This window comes from Drosophila teissieri, chromosome X, assembly GCF_016746235.2.
Source record: "Drosophila teissieri strain GT53w chromosome X, Prin_Dtei_1.1, whole genome shotgun sequence".
Lineage (NCBI taxonomy): Eukaryota > Metazoa > Arthropoda > Insecta > Diptera > Drosophilidae > Drosophila > Drosophila teissieri.
The window spans coordinates 787,379-801,474 of record NC_053034.1 but is presented as its reverse complement, the minus strand read 5'-3'; the positions used below and the strand labels follow the sequence as shown (position 1 = coordinate 801,474).

Genomic DNA, 14,096 nt, shown 5'->3' with positions numbered 1-14,096 from the left:
TAAAGTTAACAACTAACATTTCCAATTGAAATGCGGGAATCATTTGCATGAAATCAGAATGCGAGTTCCCCGAGTTACCCGAAATGCCCAAAATGCACAAATGTTTAACCAAATGGGAGCCATGCTCTGTAATTTTATTAAAAATCATTGACCACGCCCCCGCTCTCCGCTCCACGCTGATTGCATTTGTTGTCCATGGCAAAAAGCATAAAAGGCAACAATCAAACCGAGATACCCCACATCCGATAGAGATGGCAATAGATACGGAGTTGGCCAAGCAAAAAATTCTATATATACATATATAAATACATATATATACATATATGCATATGTATATGTGCGCGTTTGTGTGTTCGCACACATGCCAAATGCAATTTCCATAACAAATCAAATATTTTATGGCCCCAGCCGAATGGCAACCGAAAAATGTGGCTGGCTTTAAAGCGAGCAGGCGCAGGCCAACATGCACATCTTCTCCTATTGTTGCAAGGAAAGTGGTTGGGGCAGGTCCCTAAATCACTAAATGTGTGTGTATATAGTTGAAGGGTTGCTGGGTTGTTGGGGCTTGCGGTTGCTCCGCTGGGAAACCCGGAAAAGGCAACAATTAGATGGGCATTTGCTTTAAATAATATTTGCCAAATGTCCCAAGCAAAATCGTCATAAATAAAGTTACGCTCTCCAGATGGCCGCCTAACGAAGTGGGTCATACCCTGGCATGGAAACGAAGTGGGCCATACCCTGGCATGGAAACGAAAGTGGCTTTACCCTGGAATGGCAGCTTGAGCACGAATATTCGCAATTTACGGAATGGGCTTGGAAAATATTGCCACTTCAAGCCTTTCAGAATTCTTTTTTAAAACATAGATTCGCATGCTTCCATTTTGGGGCATACTAATTTGTGGAGGTTGAACTCCTTCCGGCTCTTAGTTATTTGCATCTATTAGAGAAACATTAGAAGAACTCCCATCGGAAGTGGTCAGTGCCTAGGATTTGGTAATAGATGCAGAGAAATGACTGCAAACTTTGGATTTAAGGAGCTGTTGGTCAGGATGCAAGTGCTAATACTCAGCGTTTTGGGTTGCAAAATCGAATTGTGTGCGTAATAAGTGGCAAATGTGTATTCAATGCCTGTATATTGCCAGAATAAGATTTGAAACAGGAAAAACAGATTTAAAATCTGAAATCAAAGGAAAGGAGTTTCTAAACAATGAATACCAATCTTTCGTTCAGTACGCCATTTTAATTGTTTTAATGCGTTTACTAACTCAAATAGCTCACTATACTTGCAAGGCGTATGTTTGTTTGCCCCAAAATTCCCCCAAAAGATATTATATCTTGAAATCTAACATCTAACATCTGAAATCTAGAACCTAAAATCTAATGTCTTTCCCACTTGCGTTCGTGTGATTTGTTTTCCATTTGGAGAAGAGCTCTGAAAGCTTCCAGTGCGTTGCAATGCTTAACTTTTAACCCACACAAGTGTCAAGTGCATTATGCTAGTGTGTATGTTTTGAAAATAAGTCCGTTCACTGAGAAAAAAACACAGCTCCCACGGCGAACACTACTCGTATATTCTGGTTCTCTGATGCCACCTATGGTCGTTTGGGCAACTACTGGTCCTAATGGAGAGTAAAATAGGGGCGAAATGATTACATTTCCGAGCGATTTGCTGCCAATCCATTTTTCTGCGTGTGTGCTGTGCGGCAAAATGCGGAAAATGTGGCAAGAACATTTACACAAAGCCCGCCGGCGACAGCAGCACCAAAAACCAAACTAAACTGCAGCAATTAACTGCCAGAGCAGGGAACTCGGCCAGCGGGCAGTAGAGGGTTAAGGGTGGCAAATGCCAAATGGCAGATGGCAGGTGGGTGCTTTTGGGTGTTTTTGGGTGCTTTTGGGGGCTGTGGGGCTTAGGGGCTTAGGGGTCAAGGGGTTAAGGGTGCAAAACAAATCAGGCGAGGCTAAAACTTTGATGCACTTGTTTTGAACATTCAAAGAAGCGCAAAATCGTTTAAGTAAGCGGGATTGCAAATACCACAAATCGCTTCGAGGACGTGGAAGCGAACGTGGAAGTGGAAGTGGAAGTGTTCCCGCTGTTGGGACTCCAAATGGACCCAAAGTTGTTTTAAGCCTACGCAACAACCTCGTCCACGAGGGAACCCATCGCCACAGCTCCTATCAGGGTGGATAGGTGGATAGCTGGTGGGTGGATGGGTGGATGTCCAGATGCCCAGATGGATAGCTGCGGGGATGCGGCTGATGCGGCATCGGTGGCCCTGCGCTGGCTGGTCACTTCAGCCGCCCACCGCCAAGCCTCGAAAACGGGGCGCCCCATCGCCGTTTGGGGCACGGGGAATGCAACAAAAACAGAACGTTAAACCACCAAACACCAAATGCTGTCGCTGTCGCTGTCAGGCGGTCGCAGGCGGCGGAGGAGGAGAAGGCGGAGGGAATCGGGAGCCACGGGGGAGGGTGGGCGGTAAAATGGCGGACCTGCAGGGCGGAGCAGTCGGTAGCCGTTAGCAGGCAGCTGCTAAGCTTCACACGCACACTCAGAGAAAGCGGGGCCCACTTACGCCACTGCCAGCAGAGATGCACAAGAATAGCAAGTAATAAATATTAGGGGCACATGGTTTCGGATCAAGCTTTCTACTTCCTGCCCATCTTTTCCACAACCAATTATTACCAACATGAATATTGCATGACCTTTGCACCGCTTTTCCTCCCAGTGTTCCGGTGAATGGAGACCCAAAGACCCAGTTGCCACCACGCCCCCACGCCACTCCGCATCCTGCGCCCTGTTCATTTGCGCATCTAATGAAGCTCAGCGCTGCAAATGTGCGTGGGCGGTTAAGGCTGCGGGAAAGCGGAAAAGCGGAAAAACAGAAAAGCCGAAAGGGGGGAAGGGAGCGGCTGCGTCGTCAGCTGCTGCCATCAACAACGCATTTCGGTGGAAAAAGTTTTCCCGGGCGGGGGGCGAGCGGCGGCATAACATAACGTTTCATTAGAGATGAGCTGATAAACATGCAGGAGCAGCGGCACCAAGGGTTAAGGCCCCACTAAAGTTTCACCAGCCCCGAATGTGAACTACTTAATAAGCTCCCACAATGACTACGATCCAGGGGCTCCACACTCCCGGAATTTAGTCATCTTCTGTAGCCGGACTTCCGCTTTTTGGTGCTCGATCTCAAGTGACTCCTTTGGCAATTCGACGCTTTTGTCGCCTGTGCTGGCCACACATGGAGCTTTGTTTTTCCGGCTGATGTTTCCATTTTTATTTTGGATATGCTGCTCTGTTGCCGCTGTTGTTGTTGTTTTTGTTGTTGTGGGTCTGGGCCAGCCCTTTGTTTTCGGTGGCCCTAAAAAATTGCACAGTTTCTTGTTCAGCTGACCTCGGTGGCGATGGGCGAGGGGCGCGGGGCGCGGGGCGCGGGGCGAGGGGAGGGTGCTGGTGGAATGCCTCGTGTGGTCGGCGGCACGACAACAACAGCGCTGAAATGTGAGTGACCACCAAGGGCGGGGGGAGGGAGGAGGTGGGACAAAGACAGAGGTATTTGGCACGCCAATACAATAACAAATTAAAGGCACAAAGGATTTAGATCCTGCGGCTAACCCCCTCGTTCGCGCTCTATCCTCTGCACTGCGAGAAATCATTGCATACCCCCAGGGGTGCGCATTCCCGGAATGCGTGGAATTGCACAAAAAAGGCGCTTTTATTCAGGTACATGAATATATCTGTATATCTGACTGCTGATTTGATTACCGAACTTCATCGCGCCACAGATGTATGTGTACTACTACTACTATACTGGGTTTTTTGGTCAGTGTGCGAGTGTGCGTGCAAACTGCGTGGGAAAGCGAGAAGAAAACCGAGAATGCAAATGGGGGGATGAGCATGGAAATGGTAATGGAAAGGGGGCAGTGGGTGGGGATGGTGCTGCTAACGGAGCAGTGGAGCTAAGCCTTGAGCGCACATTACCGGCGATTACCCCGTTAGCGTGCACCGTTACCGTAGCCGTTACCGTTAGTTGCCGCTCGAAACAAGCTTTTGCGGATGCGGATGCGGATGCGAACATCCTCCTAAGCTCATCAAAGGAGCAGAAACAAGAGCAGAAGCAGCTCCAAAACACAGCAAAGTGTCGACCATGCCATTTGGCCTGAGAAAAAGGATGCACTGAACCGAAAAAAGTGGCACAAATAAGAATGCCACCGCTACCATTCTCCATACAAGTGATTGGTTGGGCGCCTTTTCTTGCAGTGCAGCTGAGAGCGCACGAGAATGGAAATGCAGTGAGCACGAGGGCGCGTAAAGTTTGATTATAGGACTTTGATAAAGTTATCACACAATCGGAGGCAAGCTGCCGTTTAAGCGCCTAAGTGGACCAGTTTTCGCAACCATCCAATTACGCGGCAGTCAACTGGGCGACTTGATTGCATGATTGATTGACGGCTTGATTGACGCCCCGACGTTGCGACAGGTGCGATGAAGGATGGCTCTCAGCCCTCAAGACAGCCCGGTGGCAACAGGTGGCCGCAAAGTGTGCTAGGTGTTCGATGTAACACGCGACGCCACCTGCACTGCATTGGCTAATAGTCGACACAGTAATTCGCTTCCTCGTTGAAAACCCCGCCCCTTTCTCCCCTTCGCCCGTTTTCCCAACCACCCCTCTTCTCTTTCCAGCTTTTCCCGCTGGCATTGTGTTTTCCGGGCGCACTACTCAAAATCCCACTCAACCGCACACCTGGCGGATTGTCGCTAGCCGTGGCGTTGAAAGCGTTAGATGCAATAACTCGCATAAAACTATGCACCTTCTAAGGCGGGCTTTCCACCAGCGCTGAGCGCGTGACACGCGACCCAGGACCTCTGCACTTGCAGCAGTCGTATTCCAGAGCCGAGATGGAGCAGAGTGGTGCACTACCACCTGAGCCAGCGGCACACAAGGAACCACTGATGACGATGAGCACTCATCCCTAACGGCGCCCAATAACCCACTGGCAACAGCGTAACATGCTGAAAGTGGGTGGGTATACATAAACTTTAAGCGCCAATGAGGGACATTACATTATTGAGTTGGCGATGGCCGTCGATGGTTTGCGGTAGAATGGTCGGCGAGACGGGGAGACGGGGCACTGGGGGGACGGGGGGGACTGGGGCCAGGTGCTGATGGAGATGGAAGGGGAAGTGGAAGTGCAGGTGGTGGGTTCGTGGCTTGGCATCCTGGCTCCTGCGGTGCGGAGCTTGGGCATTAGTTTGACATTTACTTGGGCACGTCGTTAGCAGCTGAGTGCCACATGCACCCATGCGCGTGTGCGTGCGTGTGTGTTTGCCACGCACTGCAAAATGAACTCGGTAGTTGGAGCTGCGACAGCGTTTAAAAGTTCCATCGATTATTTACTATTTAGTAATAAGGTTTAGAATACAACTTATCAGATTCCTTGGACAGCCTTACTGTTTGTAAACTTTAGTTGGCCATTCAGCAACGAAACAACGAAACTTCGCTCAGTGTATTTGGGTACTGTGTGTGTGCGTAAACGGCACTCTAATGCTCTTGCCATGGCTCGGCAATTCAAATAGTTGAAATTGTTTGAGCTTGATTTAGGCAGACACACCTCAGCACATACACATACACATATACACCCACACACACAAACACACACGCACACCTTGGACATAGCGACAAGTTATGTGAAGCACTTTAGCCGTCCAACCTCCAACCTCCAGCCACCAACCACCACCCACCACAAAACCCAGCAGCCAGCAGCCATCAATCCCCGAAAGCCACCCACCCACTGAAAGCAGCCCTCCGCACTCTCTCATAATGTTTCCTCAGCCAGACCGAAAGCACAACAAATTAAGCCTTTTAACAAACACAAACAAAAGTCCAATTTGTTGCCAAGTTGTGACGCTGTCCAACATGCAAAGCCGTTAACTACAGCAGTACACGCAGAGAAACGAGTCGGGCCCCTGCCGAAAAGCCACTTCATTCCCAGCACTTGGCCAGCTTCCAATGGCAATCTATCCCATCAGGCATTTGAGCAAGTGGTGCAGGAAAGTGCACAAGGTAGCTGGGTTACTTCGAATGGAAAACTTCTTGGAGCTGATTTTCCCGGTGCATGTCCCACACCCACACCCACACCCTTGGCACCCTCGGCACTGTGCCCCGATCGTCGGAGGTGAAAAAGTTTTGGCGCTCGCTTCGCCAGCTTCTGTTTGACTTAGATAATAGCGCAAAGAAATTTGCGTAGCCCCCATGCCCCGCAGCACCCCGCAACACCCCGCAGTGCCCACGAATCCGCAGCTGGAGCTGATGAAATTAAACAAATTGTAGCGTGGAAAAATTTCAGTCTTGGCGGATTTCGTCATGTCTTTTATGGCCACTGGGCATGGTCATGGCCCTCAGTGGGCACAGTGGAGCACAGTGGGCGGCATGGCTGAAGTGGGAAAGTGCTCGGGAGCAGGCGATGCGGTTAATGGGAAAGGCTTCTTTTGGGACTTTAAACACAGCTCTTGCATGGCAAATTCTTGTTTATCTTAATTAAAATGTACTGAGCCCCTTGAATGAATCATGTTGTGCAAGTGCACGATAATCTGGATTCTACAAACGCTCCCTGGCCTGGGAATGTACAACTCCTAATAAAAGTGAACAAAGCATTGTTCCACACACACATCAAGAAATGGTATTTTGGCTCAAACTCTTTCGTCACTACTGAAACGGAAACAGAAGCATTGGACTCTCTCATACACTGGATTACATTTTGGTCGAGTGTCAGAATTCGTTGCGACTATCCAACTCATCAGCCATTAATTCTCACGACCCAGACCCTTTGTTCATTCCCCTCATTGTCTCCAAGACAGCGATACCTTGCTCGGCACTAAACCGATACCATGGGATGCCAAATCCTGTAAGTTGCGCCCTAATCCCCCGCCGGGGAGTAATCTGCTCTCTATTGCTGGTTCCACCGCTGCACTCCTCCGCCTGCAGCCCGCTTAATTAATATCAAATCCTGATCTATGCCACATGAGACCCCCACTGTGCGGGCCGGCCAGTTTCGGATTCTGTGAAAACAAATCGCAGCACACGCCAAACCAAGACCAGACCACAGCTCTAAGCCCCTACATGAGTAATCGTAATCCCGAAAAGTTTTCAGGGAAACCAACTCATAACCCGTAATCATCGCAATTAGTTTAGCCCGATGACGACGCAACGGTTGCCAAGCCGGCAACTGGCAACTGGCAACTGGTAACTGGTAACTGGCAACTGCAAAATGGAAATGGGAATGGGAATGGGCATGGGAAGGGCAACGGGGAGCCCACGTAAATCAGCGAGGCGCTGCCGTGTCGTCATAGGAGCCGTAATCAGAGCAGGTGCGAAGAAGACACCTCCAATGGCGACTGCGAAATACCATTAAAAACTTGTAGAGCAAATCACAGAAGTATAAATATTAGTAAGAAACATTTGGGCAAGTCGACCCATTTTCGTATCAAAGTGGGCACTCAGATCTCTATCATTCGCTGCTTGAACAGAACGATTGGCTAGTCATTGCCGAGAACAAACTGTCCAGCGAAATGGCATGCCCTGCGCCCAGCATCCACTACAGGGAATCATCAGGGAAAAATCAGTAAACCGAATCACGGCGGCAATAAAGCCCCCCATTCACATGGACAGTCGCAGCCAGAGTGATCACATATACGTCGAGGGGCCAGATACCGCTGATGATGCGGATGATGGGGGCCCATAAACCGCCGAGTAAACAGGGAGGCGTTTAATTGTTTTCAGGCCTGTCCGAAACTGGAGGGGGGTTAATGGATTAAAGGGCGAGTTCGCGGGGTCACCGCCAGGAAAATGATTTGGCTAAACAAACGTGGAGCTGACACACCAGAGCGCACGCTTGGAGGATCCACCACAACACTGATGATGCCAGTGGTAGGCAGCATCCCAAGTAGGGTGATCCCTAGTCGCTAGATTAGCGCAATTGGCACAAGCATCGCTTGTTTTCCCTCGACTATAGGCAAACAAAGATGATTTGAGGCCCCAGCGCCGTCGGGAAGATATAACGTACCCGCCCAACGCCCCAGCTTCAGTCAGCAGAGGCGACCCAAACAATACGCACGATGAGTGAGCCCCGAGAATCCGGCGATCCCACGCCCCATCCCAAGCAGAAAGATCCTCCCCAGAAAGAGGCGGTGGCAGCGGCTGCAGCTGATTTCGAGACAGCCATCGATGCAGCTGGCTTCGGAATGTTCAACATCCTCCTGCTGGTGGCCGCCGTTCCAGCGGCCATGGGCACCGTCTACGAGACCTCCACGATGTCCTACATCCTGCCCAGCGCCGAGTGCGACCTCAAGCTGAGTCTGCTGGACAAGGGCATCCTGAACGCCATCACCTACGCGGGCATGATCAGCTCGGCGGTGATGTGGGGCTACCTGGCCGACACCAAGGGCAGGAAGAATCTGCTGATTGTGGGCTATGCCGCCGACACGATTTGCGTGCTGGGAGGAGCCCTCAGCCAGAATAGGATCCAGTTGATTATCTTCAAGTACCTCGGTGGCTTCTGGTGAGTAACTACCTCTTCGCGGTTGCCATCGAACCTCCTCCAGCAGCTCTGTAATCAATGCAGCATGAGTGGCCCCTTCGCCGTCCTTATGACCTATCTGACGGAACTCCATGGACGGAAGCACCGGCAGCGCATCATGATGATGGTGGGCATCATGTTCTCCATTGCAACGCTCACGCTACCGGGCTTGGCCATGCTGATTTTGCCCGAGACGTGGAACGTCCGTATCTGGAGTTTGTCACGTAAGTTGCGAGGGCGTGTTACGTAGTTGACAGTGTTGTTATCACTGTTGTTATCGGTGTTAGCTGATAAGAAGCCAGCAGATAACCGGATAAGCATCCGTAGAACAGTTGATAATACCGGAGGCCCCATCCCCCATGGGAAAAATCTGCGAAACGATATATAAACTCCACGCGCCCACTAACGCTACCTCGTACATATATAGCTTAGCAGATTTCATTGAGTGCAAATAGTCGTAGAGCAGTAGTGTAGTAAGATGATAACAAGAAGCCCTGATTACAGCAGTAAGTGCACTTGGGGGAAAATAAAGCGATTAGATGTACAGCGGGGCTAAAATTAACCATTGTAATGTATAGAAGAAATAAACTTTCTAATGGAATTGAACATTGAACCGTTGCAGTGACCACCTGGCAGTTCTTCGTGGCCATCACCGCACTGCCCAGTCTGCTGAGCTTCGTGCTCTTCTTTTTCTTCCCGGAGAGTCCCAAGTTCCTCATGTCCAAGGGGCGCAATCAGGAAGCCCTGGAAGCCTTCAAGTTCATGTATCACCTGAACTCGCGAAAACCCAAGGACTCGTTCCCAGTAAGTTTACCTAATCGTGATCAAATATTCGACCATCAATACATGTACTATTATCAAACAGATCAAAGTGCTGGCCAACGAAGTAATCGTTCCGGTGAAAAAGCACGCCAAGAAGGAAGCTCCTCCGACGGAGGAAAAGCCTCCGACTGAGTGCGACGTCGTTCAGGATCCGGAGAGTCAGGACGCCAAGAAGAGCTCTCTGCGCTCGGGTTTCACCCAGCTTCGTCCGCTTTTCACCAAACCCTACCTAAGTCTGTCCCTGTGGGTCTACCTCCTGAACTTTTGCGTGCTCTTGGGGTAAGTCTACTAAATGCAACGAAGATCCATTTTAAGAGGTTTTTGTTCTTAGACAAAACACCATGCGACTGTGGCTCCCACAACTGTTTGCATCCATCAACGAGTACGAGAACTTGATGAGCGGCCAATCGCAGTCGACGAGCATCTGCAACATCCTGGAGTACAGCGTTAATCGCACCCAAAGCCAGCTGGAGGCAGTTACTCGGAATGATCCCCTGGTCGAGTGCCATGTGAACATAACACCCTCCACCTACACCAACAATCTGATTGTGGCCGCTGCTGGTCTTGTGGCATATATGCTGGCTGGGTTCCTGGTCAACTTAGTTGGCGTCAAGCGAATAATGAGTGAGTACACTATCCTTCCATCGAAAGTGGTATTATATGTATTCCAATATTCCAGCCAGTGGCCTCTTCATAGCGGCCTGCTGCTCCATTGGCATGTACTGGTCCAGCTCGGCAGTGTCCACAGTCGCACTGGCTTCGCTTTTCGTGACCATGGGCAGCATATCGGCCACCTCGGTGATCAGCGCCTCAGTGAACCTCTTTCCCACGTCGCTCAGGTGGGCTTTTGGCCAATTCGACAAGGTGGTGCCACGACTTACTGATTTCTAATCCCTTTAGGACGATGATTGTCTCGCTGGAAATGATGTTCGGCCGCCTGGGTTCGCTGCTGGGCAACATCTTCTTCCCGGCTCTGATGGGCCTGGGCTGTGTGCCACCCTTCCTCATGATCAGTTTGTTCATGCTGGGTAAGTTGACTAACGAAGCCAGACTGAAGCCAAATGCGCTCTAATCCGCGTTCCTTTCTGCTCAGCTGGGTGCATTATGGCCATGTTCCTGCCGCTGAAGAACAAGGCCGCTCTCAAGTGAGCTCCTTCGGACTGGACCGCCAGAGGACTCGAACTCGGCTCCGTTCCACCGCTGTACATAGTGTATTTAACTTATTTCCTAGCTTAGTTCGTTGCCTCCACGCTGCTTACCCTCCTGCGAGAGCTACAATATTCACGGCAACAGAAACCCTAGTTCTCAACTCCATTAAATCAATGCAATCTGCAGGGGTTTTTAAGTTGACTTTCGTTTCCAGCCATTTTCTATTTCTATTTCCATTTCCCTATTTTTTTTTTTTTTTGTATTTGTTTTTTCTTGTTTGGTTTGCCTTGCGCTTCGCCTTTGGTTTAATTAAAAGTTAATTTATTTTAGATTGCAAGCTCCTAGGTTTAAGCAATTTGTATGCAATTTCGTTTCACTTGTCAATTACACGAATTCCTCTCCATCGATTTCCATAAACCGCTGTCACTTATCAATGCATCCTTGAGCCGGGACGAGGACCTCTCTTTTCCGTTCCGATGTCCTGCCACTGGCGTCAAAAGTGACTGCCCAAGAAGCCAAGCAAGCGATGCAGATGGGAATCTGAGGAATTGGCAGTCGGGACTTGCCACGTTGGCCAGTATAACATTGTGCCACACTCCAGCAGCCAGAAGTTGCCAGCCAAATTGAGTTGCGCCCAAGGACTCGAAAGTGCGGAGGAGTGTGGCTGGAGTACTCGCACTTGCTCGAAGGCGATGAAGCCTCCGCTGGCATGCAAGCCCATACATTGTTATTAATTAAAATCATTACAATCACAAAACAAATCATTGCCATCGCACATTCCTATCTCAGCACTCAGCACTCAAAGAACTTGGCACTTTAACGGAAATAATGGACATGGAAACATTTGAAAGATTTGAGAAATAAAATGATGATGCATTTCTGCCCCTGCCCACATTGCTCGCTATTTTAATTAATTAATCCACTCAGTCATAGATTTTGAGTAATTGCCGAGCCAGAGCGAATCGCTTAGCCAGGAAAACGATTAGTGCCAAATACACCATCAAAAGCACAGACTTTTGGGCCGAGTCGTGCGCAAGTACAGTGGGACTTCTTCAGCGAAACGAAGCGAGGTCCTCGGTTGACACGTCTTTAATTCGAAATAAATGAAGTGAGCGACGCGGGTCGCTCCTATCTTGACATTCCAACGCCCATTCATCTCGGCCAATTGCTACTGGGCGGTCTGAGCTACTGGGCCGCCACTGTACCACAATCGCCCTCCATCGCCCCCAATGTCCTCCAGCTGGAGACCCCTGGCGTCTTATCTGCGCGAGGAGGCGTTGATATACGAGTGCGCACTCAAGCCAAATGGAAATGCTAATTATCTGACAACGGAGGCGCTCAACTCGAAGTTGGAGGCCCGTCTTCTGGGTTGCCCCGATATGCCTTGATTGCGCTAATGCTTGAAATCAGACAAGACCCACGGAAAGTTTTAATTAAAAACTTTTCGGCTCTGACTTTTAAAACCCGAGTCGAGTCGTGTCGAGTCGAGTCGAGTAGAGTCGCGGCATCGCGGCTGCTAATGCGATGCTAGAGCATCGATAAAGACCCTCGCAGACCCACAGACCCAAGGTGAACCTCTACAGGTTGTTTTTCCCGAGAGCAACGAACGAGCAGCGATTCACGTCACGCCCGCACTGCGAAAAACTAGTGGTAGCAGATAAAATCAATTTCACCACGACCTAGCCTCAATAACAGCTTCTGATTATAGATCATGGGCAAATCCGAATTGTGCTTTTCATGTCACTTACTCTGCAAGTCGAACACAAAGCCGAAAATCCTCCACTTCTATTTTCAGCGAATTAAAGAAATAGTGGCACGCAAACAAGCAAATTGTGCCATAAATTAAAACCACATTTTTGGGTGGGCACAGTGTTTGCCTTTTCTTTTCCCGGACCATCGCAGATAATTTTTTGTGAAGTGCAGCTGACTAACTAATCTTATCGCGGGCAGAAGAGAGCACAGCACGTCCATAAATTCCAGCGCCGGGCCAACGCCGGCTCCAGTGTTCCAAGATGAGTCTCAGCAACAAGGTGGTGATCGTGACGGGAGCTAGCAGCGGAATCGGTGCCGCCATTGCCCAAGTGCTGGCCCGCGAAGGTGCCACTTTGGCGCTGGTGGGTCGCAATGTGGCCAATCTGGAGGCCACGAAGAAGAACCTCAAGGGCACGCAGGCGGAGATCGTGGTGGCCGATGTGACCAAGGACGCGGACGCGATTGTCCAGCAGACGTTGGCCAAGTTCGGACGCATCGATGTGCTGGTCAACAATGCCGGCATTCTGGGCAAGGGTGGCCTCATCGACCTGGACATCGAGGAGTTCGACGCGGTGCTGAATACCAATCTGCGTGGCATTATTCTGCTGACCAAGGCTGTGCTGCCGCACCTCCTGAAGACCAAGGGCGCCGTGGTCAACGTGAGCAGCTGTGCCGGCATTCGTCCCTTCGCCGGAGCGCTGAGCTATGGAGTCTCCAAGGCTGCCCTCGATCAGTTCACCAAGATTGTGGCCCTCGAAATGGCGCCGCAGGGCGTGCGCGTGAACTCGGTGAATCCCGGCTTCGTGGTGACCAACATACATCGCAACATTGGCATCGTCGACGAGGAGTACAATGGCGTGCTCCAGCGGGCCATCAATTCGCATCCCATGGGCCGTGTGGGCGACGTCACCGAAGTGGCCGAGGCGGTTGCCTTTTTGGCCAGCTCCAAGGCCAGTTTCACCACCGGTGCCCTCCTGCCCATCGACGGTGGCAAGAACAATCTGACGCCTCGTTAAGCGGGCTCCCGATTGCGTTTCCTCCATTATTTTCCCCCATCCTCCTGTTTTTTTTTTCAATAAATAAGTAGTAACCACACTGAACCAAAGACGTTTTTTGCCACATCGAAACGAGAAAAGTTACCAACAGGCAGAATTAAGCCGGTCACAGAAATGAAGTTTTCAAGGGCAATCCCAAAGGATGCTATACTTCTATACTTCTGCACAAGTGGTTGATGATTAATAAGCCACCACAGCTTACGCTTCATTTGGAATACAAGTGTAACGACAAAACACCATTTCCGTGTATCGCAGTAAACCAACATTTTTGAAGTCAAAATCAACAACATCAACTTGTTTGCGGGGGTGACCCCAAAACGACCGCCATGGTTGCTGTGTCAGACACTCAACAGACTTATCGGGCCCATCATCAGCCGGTAGTTGATAAGGTGATAAGGTGCCTTGTCAGCGTCAGGAGACGCGGACCGCAGAACCGATTGCTGCGGTTTAATCTCCGCCAGCTTCTTATCACGAAGCACTCAAAGATAACTGCGGATTCCACTGTTTATTTGCAGCAGGCAGGGGGTAACCGCGTGTTCCCCGCTGCGGTCAGCGCTCTATGTGCTGGTAATGTAGGTCATAATGGACATTGATTCATGAGTCCCCGCCCCTCAAAAGGGTGAGCAGCTCGGGAAATTGGGACCACCTTGGGACAAACATCAAGGGGCATATGGAGGTGAGAAGCTCCCCAGCTAGCTTACTGAAAAGCTTAAAAGTTAAGGACACAAGTTTCGGAAGCTGAAA

General features: G+C 50.2%; 2 protein-coding genes across 2 annotated transcripts; both read left to right on the top strand.

Annotated features, from left to right (window-relative positions):
- The first annotated feature begins 8,078 nt into the window (after positions 1-8,078).
- Positions 8,079-11,382, top strand: LOC122623816 (synaptic vesicle glycoprotein 2B). The gene is made up of 8 exons (XM_043803159.1): positions 8,079-8,556; positions 8,620-8,798; positions 9,197-9,378; positions 9,440-9,675; positions 9,728-10,020; positions 10,076-10,235; positions 10,297-10,424; positions 10,490-11,382. The coding sequence occupies exons 1-8, from the start codon at positions 8,114-8,116 to the stop codon at positions 10,543-10,545; spliced, it is 1,677 nt and encodes a 558-aa protein (XP_043659094.1). The 5' UTR covers positions 8,079-8,113; the 3' UTR covers positions 10,546-11,382.
- Positions 11,383-12,524: 1,142 nt separating this feature from the next.
- On the top strand, positions 12,525-13,397 carry LOC122623893 (3-oxoacyl-[acyl-carrier-protein] reductase FabG). Its single transcript, XM_043803264.1, has one exon. The coding sequence runs from the start codon at positions 12,558-12,560 to the stop codon at positions 13,311-13,313; it is 756 nt and encodes a 251-aa protein (XP_043659199.1). The 5' UTR covers positions 12,525-12,557; the 3' UTR covers positions 13,314-13,397.
- Positions 13,398-14,096: the final 699 nt, after the last annotated feature.